At 41.2% G+C, this 7,801-nt stretch overlaps 1 protein-coding gene across 1 annotated transcript in view; it reads right to left on the minus strand.

The window, feature by feature from the left end:
* GDI2 (GDP dissociation inhibitor 2) overlaps positions 1 to 7,426 on the minus strand; it is a 49,904-nt gene extending 42,478 nt beyond the window's left edge. The window contains exon 1 of the mRNA XM_068559767.1: positions 7,149 to 7,426. Within this exon, the coding sequence (XP_068415868.1) occupies positions 7,149 to 7,193 (45 nt within the window). The 5' untranslated portion in view covers positions 7,194 to 7,426. The remainder of the gene's footprint in view (positions 1 to 7,148) is intronic.
* Between the last annotated feature and the right edge of the window lie 375 nt (positions 7,427 to 7,801).

Genomic DNA, 7,801 nt, shown 5'->3' on the forward strand with positions numbered 1-7,801 from the left:
GGATAAGTGACCTGGAAGACAGAATGGTGGAATTCACTGCTGCGGAACAAACTAAAGAAAAAAGAATGAAAAGAAATGAAGACAGCCTAAGAGACCTCTGGGACAACATTAAACGCAACAACATTCGCATTATAGGGGTCCCAGAAGGAGAAGAGAGAGAGAAAGGACCAGAGAAAATATCTGAAGAGATTATAGTCAAAAACTTCCCTAACATGGGAAAGGAAATAGCCACCCAAGTCCAGGAAGCGCAGAGAGTCCCATACAGAATAAACCCAAGGAGAAACACGCCGAGACACATAGTAATCAAAGTGGCAAAAATTAAAGACAAAGAAAAATTATTGAAAGCAGCAAGGGAAAAACGACAAATAACATACAAGGGAACTCCCATAAGGTTAACAGCTGATTTCTCAGCAGAAACTCTGCAAGCCAGAAGGGAGTGGCATGATATACTTAAAGTGATGAAAGGGAAGAACCTACAACCAAGATTACTCTACCCGGCAAGGATCTCATTTAGATTCGATGGAGAAATCAAAAGCTTTACAGACAAGCAAAAGCTAAGAGAATTCAGCACCACCAAACCAGCTCTACAACAAGTGCTAAAGGAACTTCTCTAAGTGGGAAACACAAGAGAAGAAAAGGACCTACAAAAACAAACCCAAAACAATTAAGAAAATGGTCATAGGAACATACATATCGATAATTACCTTAAACGTGAATGGATTAAATGCCCCAACCAAAAGACATAGACTGGCTGAATGGATACAAAAACAAGACCCATATATATGCTGTCTACAAGAGACCCACTTTAGACCTAGGGACACATACAGACTGAAAGTGAGGGGATGGAAAAAGATATTCCATGCAAATGGAAATCAAAAGAAAGCTGGAGTAGCTATACTCATATCAGATAAAATAGACTTTAAAATAAAGAATGTTACAAGAGACAAGGAAGGACACTACATAATGATCCAGGGATCAATCCAAGAAGAAGATATAACAATTATAAATATATATGCACCCAACATAGGAGCACCTCAATACATAAGGCAACTGCTAACAGCTATAAAAGAGGAACTCAACAGTAACACAGTAATAGTGGGGGACTTTAACACCTCACTTACACCAATGGACAGATCATCCAAAATGAAAATAAATAAGGAAACAGAAGCTTTAAATGACACAATAGACCAGATAGATTTAATTGATATATATAGGCCATTCCATCCAAAAACAGCAGATTACACGTTCTTCTCAAGTGCGCACGGAACATTCTCCAGGATAGATCACATCTTGGGTCACAAATCAAGCCTCAGTAAATTTAAGAAAATTGAAATCATATCAAGCATCTTTTCTGACCACAACGCTATGAGATTAGAAATGAATTACAGGGAAAAAAACGTAAAAAAGACAAACACATGGAGGCTAAACAATACGTTACTAAATAACCAAGAGATCACTGAAGAAATAAAAGAGGAAATCAAAAAATACCTAGAGACAAATGACAATGAAAACACGACGACCCAAATCCTATGGGATGCAGCAAAAGCAGTTCTAAGAGGGAAGTTCATAGCTATACAAGCCTACCTAAAGAAACAAGAAAAATCTCAAGTAAACAATCTAACCTTACACCTAAAGAAACTAGAGAAAGAAGAACAAACAAAACCCAAAGTTAGCAGAAGGAAAGAAATCATAAAGATCAGAGCAGAAATAAATGAAATAGAAACAAAGAAAACAATAGCAAAGATCAATAAAACTAAAAGTTGGTTATTTGAGAAGATAAACAAAATTGATAAGCCATTAGCCAGACTCATCAAGAAAAAGAGGGAGAGGACTCAAATCAATAAAATCAGAAATGAAAAAGGAGAAGTTACAACAGACACCGCAGAAATACAAAGCATCCTAAGAGACTACTACAAGCAACTTTATGCCAATAAAATGGACAACCTGGAAGAAATGGACAAATTCTTAGAAAGGTATAACCTTCCAAGACTGAACCAGGAAGAAACAGAAAATATGAACAGACCAATCACAAGTAATGAAATTGAAACTGTGATTAAAAATCTTCCAACAAACAAAAGTCCAGGACCAGATGGCTTCACAGGTGAATTCTATCAAACATTTAGAGAAGAGCTAACACCCATCCTTCTCAAACTCTTCCAAAAAATTGCAGAGGAAGGAACACTCCCAAACTCATTCTATGAGGCCACCATCACCCTGATACCAAAACCAGACAAAGACACTACAAAAAAAGAAAATTACAGACCAATATCACTGATGAATATAGATGCAAAAATCCTCAACAAAATACTAGCAAACAGAATCCAACAACACATTAAAAGGATCATACACCACGATCAAGTGGGATTTATCCCAGGGATGCAAGGATTCTTCAATATACGCAAATCAATCAATGTGATACACCATATTAACAAATTGAAGAATAAAAACCATATGATCATCTCAATAGATGCAGAAAAAGCTTTTGACAAAATTCAACACCCATTTCTGATAAAAACTCTCCAGAAAGTGGGCATAGAGGGAACCTACCTCAACATAATAAAGGCCATATATGACAAACCCACAGCAAAACATCATTCTCAATGGTGAAAAACTGAAAGCATTTCCTCTAAGATCAGGAACGAGACAAGGATGTCCACTCTCACCACTATTATTCAACATAGTTCTGGAAGTCCTAGCCACGGCAATCAGAGAAGAAAAAGAAATAAAAGGAATACAAATTGGAAAAGAAGAAGTAAAACTGTCACTGTTTGCGGATGACATGATACTATACATAGAGAATCCTAAAACTGCCACCAGAAAACTGCTAGAGCTAATTAATGAATATGGTAAAGTTGCAGGATACAAAATTAATGCACAGAAATCTCTTGCATTCCTATACACTAATGATGAAAAATCTGAAAGAGAAATTAAGGAAACACTCCCATTTACCATTGCAACAAAAAGAATAAAATACCTAGGAATAAACCTACCTAGGGAGACAAAAGACCTGTATGCAGAAAACCATAAGACAGTGATGAAAGAAATTAAAGATGATACCAACAGATGGAGAGATATACCATGTTCTTGGATTGGAAGAATCAACATTGTGAAAATGAGTATACTACCCAAAGCAATCTACAGATTCAATGCAATCCCTATCAAATTACCAATGGCATTTTTTACGGAGCTAGAACAAATCATCTTAAAATTTGTATGGAGACACAAAAGACCCCAAATAGCCAAAGCAGTCTTGAGGCAAAAAAATGGAGCTGGAGGAATCAGACTCCCTGACTTCAGACTATACTACAAAGCTACAGTAATCAAGACAATATGGTACTGGCACAAAAACAGAAACATAGATCAATGGAACAAGATAGAAAGCCCAGAGATTAACCCACGCACCTATGGTCAACTAATCTATGACAAAGGAGGCAAAGATATACAATGGAGAAAAGACAGTCTCTTCAATAAGTGGTGCTGGGAAAACTGGACAGCTACATGTAAAAGAATGAAATTAGAATACTCCCTAACACCATACACAAAAATAAACTCAAAATGGATTAGAGACCTAAATATAAGACTGGACACTATAAAACTCTTAGAGGAAAACATAGGAAGAACACTCTTTGACATAAATCACAGCAAGATCTTTTTTGATCCAACTCCTAAAGTAATGGAAATAAAAACAAAAATAAACAATTGGACCTAATGAAACTTCAAAGCTTTTGCACAGCAAAGGAAACCATAAACAAGACGAAAAGACAACCCTCAGAATGGGAGAAAATATTTGCAAATGAATCAACGGACAAAGGATTAATCTCCAAAATATATAAACAGCTCATTCAGCTCAATATTAAAGAAACAAACACCCCAATCCAAAAATGGGTAGAAGACCTAAATAGACATTTCTCCAAAGAAGACATACAGACGGCCACGAAGCACATGAAAAGATGCTCAACATCACTAATTATTAGAGAAATGCAAATCAAAACTACAATGAGGCATCACCTCACTCCTGTTAGAATGGGCATCATCAGAAAATCTACAAACAACAAATGCTGGAGAGGGTGTGGAGAAAAGGGAACCCTCTTGCACTGTTGGTGGGAATGTAAATTGATACAGCCACTATGGAGAACAATATGGAGGTTCCTTAAAAAACTAAAAATAGAATTACCATATGACCCAGCAATCCCACTACTGGGCATATACCCAGAGAAAACCGTAATTCAAAAAGACACATGCACCCGAATGTTCATTGCGGCACTATTTACAATAGCCAGGTCATGGAAGCAACCTAAATGCCCATCAACAGACGAACACATAAAGAAGTTGTGGTACATATATACAATGGAATATTACTCAGCCATAAAAAGGAACGAAATTGAGTCATTTGTTGAGAAGTGGATGGATCTAGAGACTGTCATACAGAGTGAAGTCAGTCAGAAAGAGAAAAACAAATATCGTATATTAATGCATGTATGTGGAACCTAGAAAAATAGTACAGATGAGCCAGTTTGCAGGGCAGAAGTTGAGACACAGATGTAGAGAATGGACATATGGACACCAAGGGGGGAAAACTGCGGTGGGGTGGGGATGGTGGTGTGCTGAATTGGGCGATTGGGATTGACATGTATACACTGATGTGTATAAAATTGATGCCTAATAAGAACCTGCAGTATAAAAAAACAAACAAAACAACTAATACTAAACTTTCATTGGGTTATTTGTATGGAAATATGTTAATATAAATGTTTCAGACATTACATGAAATTTCTAAAAATCTTATATTTGTATGTGTATGGAAATATGTATGGAAATATGTTAATATAAATGTTTCAGACATTACATGAAATTTCTAAAAATCTTATATGTTCTGGTATAATGTTATAAGTAACAATCCTAGTTATTACTTTAAAATGTATATCTCAGAAATAACTAATTTTCTTGTCAACTGCATTATTATGAACTTTCATCAAATCTTTAACCGTGGTCATTTTTAAGTCTTTTGTCATTTACAGACAGTTCTGGGTGTGCTCTGATGATTTTGCAAATATGTTCCTATAAAAGGGTTTCATCTTCAAGAAATTCATGGAAAAGACTCTGACAAGTACAGGTTTCTGGTAACTGACTGTACTGCTGAACTGAATGAATAAGCATTTTCAGAACTCTAATGAAAAACTGATGAACTCATAAAAGTGCTAACAAAAGATCAAGATGAAAAAAAAAATTAATTACATGGGACTGAGTGAACTGAAAAAAAAAATAATAAAAATAAATAAATAAATAAATAAGGTGCATTATCTTAACTTGGTTGTTATGCAATAAAACTGTGCCCTCTTTGATAAAAAGTGATACTTCCGAACTAGGCATATAGAAACCTGCATGAGAAAGGATCTGCACTTATTTGTCCGTGTTTAACTGACCTAATCAAGAGCAAATCTGAAAGACCAGCAATAACCGTAGAAAAACAGTGGAACTAACTAGCTCGTACAATATGCTGGCAGCAACAGGGCCCATTCCAGTGGGCAAAATCCACCACAAACTAATAAGCTCAGCTCAGAATCCCAATTAAGCACTTAGAAAATGAAAAAAACCACCCTGCAGTGGGTAGGCTATTCATTTAGGCATCCAACAGTCTTCCAACTCACCATCAAAAAAAGAAATTCAACCCAATACCTCACATTCAAAATGACTAAATAGCTTTCTAGGTGAGCAATCTCATCTATTCGGTACTATTTCCTAGCCAGTCCCATTTCTTTCTCTGGACTGTTGAAACATAATGAAGCATTCAGAAATGAGTATTATCCAACAATCACCATAAATCACCATATATAGAAAAATGACATGCCAGAAAAGTGCCATTCTACTTCCCAACAATCTTTTCCCAAAAAACTGGCCAAATGCAGGTTTGACAGTTTCTCTTGTCCCGAGAAATCTAAAATAGTTACTTTGGAGTGTTAGCTGAAAAAAATGTTAATTTGATCTTGAGAGATTACAATGCATTTCAACAAATTTGTAGTGGTTTACATTAAATGACTCCGGACTTTGCGATCAGTTTATATGGGATACACAAGATCAAAATCAGTATTCATCTTATAAAACAAAGCAACCCAATGTCAGAATTTCAAATTTCCAAAAAACTTTTGATAACGGAAATGGTCCTCTCTTCAAATGGAATTCTTTTGCAAGATGAATAGTCCTCATTTTCTTTTAAAAGCACAAAAAGAAGTAAAACATCTGCCTGCATTATTTGCAGAATATTATCTAAAGTTCTCTAAGCAGACAGCCAGGAAAATATATTTACCATGGTATTACGCACACCATGCACTAGTACAGAACCTGGCCTCTAGCACCCCATCACCAACCTCTTTCTCAGGGGAAAGCCTCCAGAAGAGACAATGGAGGCAAGGACAGACCACACAGAAGGAAAAGATGGCAAAGGCCAGGTGAGAAAGGACTAGACAAATTTTGAGAAAACTCATTTCCAATTCTACAGTTGCTCAAGTGGGATGGGAGGGTAGTTAAAAGGAAAGGATAATGCTTCTCACCTGGAGTGGGGGAGGAGGATAAGAAATCTAATTTTCTCCAAAAATGTAAGTTCATTGAACTTAATTACCTACCAAACAGTGATTATCCAGTGACTCGTCACCGACACTGACTAGTAGTAGAGGATGAAGTCTAAGTAGGAAATGCCACTGTGATTGGCCTCCACCCTCCCCCACTGCGCCGGCTGCTTTTCCGTTTCCAATCGCGAGAGGCCGTCAACCCGTAAGGGAGACGCATCAATACACCAATCCGGGCTTTTCCGGCCTCTGCTACAGCAGAGCGGACTCTCGTTTCCCACCTACTCTTACTCGGCCGTCACGACCCGCCCAAGCACCTGCCGGACCGGGCTTTCCATCCCCCGGTGTCTCCTCCCCGTCCAGACGCGCCGCCCGGCCCGCAGGCCCCGCCGCAGGCCCCGCCCGCCTCCGCTCCGGAGCGCGGCCCGAGACGGCGGCGGAAACCGGCCCCACCCGGAGACCCTCGGAGGAGATGCGAGGCGAGGCGCGGCGCGGCCTGCGGGGATGGGGAAAAGGGGGCTGGGCAGGGCGTGCGGCCGCCCCCCTCCCGACCCGGGACCCCCGCCCCTCCCCGCCGGGCCTCACCGTCAGGCCGGTGCCCAGCACGATCACGTCGTACTCCTCATTCATGGCGGGGCCGGGCGCGGACGGAAGCCCAGAGAAAAGAAAAGGCGCAGGACTCTAGGGGTCGGGAGCTAGGCGGCCACCCTGAGGAGGCGGAGGAAACGCTCAGGCCGGGCCCGGGCACAAGGGAAAAGGGAAGCGGGAGCAGAGGGAAAACAGAGCTGGCGAGGAGACAGCCGGCCGCCACCTCAGACGGAAAGAGAAGAGCGGGGCGGGGAGGGAAGGGAGGGCAAGGAGGGAGAAAAGGAGAGGCGGGCGGCGACCAGGGCCTCTGCAGCCGGGGCGGGGCTTAGAGGAGGCCGTCGATCACGCCCTTCCCGCTCGCTCATTGGCTAGATCCCCGTCGCCCGCCCAACCTTCTTCCTTCCCTACCTCTCGCGAGAAGAGGGCGGGCCGTGGCCCTTGTGGATTCCGCCTCTCCACGCGGCGCGCTGCCACCGTGGTTGGGGGCGGAGGCGGTCGCGCGCTGGCCCCCGAGGGCAGGGACGGGAGCGTGCTTGCGGCCTGGGGGCAGCGGTCCAGTTCGTTACTCCCGCCGCCCAGCGGGAGCTGAGGCGCGCCCTGGGCCTCGAGCCTTGCCGCCGCCCTTGGACTTTGGGCCAGGACAGCGGGCG

This window comes from Eschrichtius robustus, chromosome 1 (assembly GCF_028021215.1).
Source record: "Eschrichtius robustus isolate mEscRob2 chromosome 1, mEscRob2.pri, whole genome shotgun sequence".
NCBI lineage: Eukaryota > Metazoa > Chordata > Mammalia > Artiodactyla > Eschrichtiidae > Eschrichtius > Eschrichtius robustus.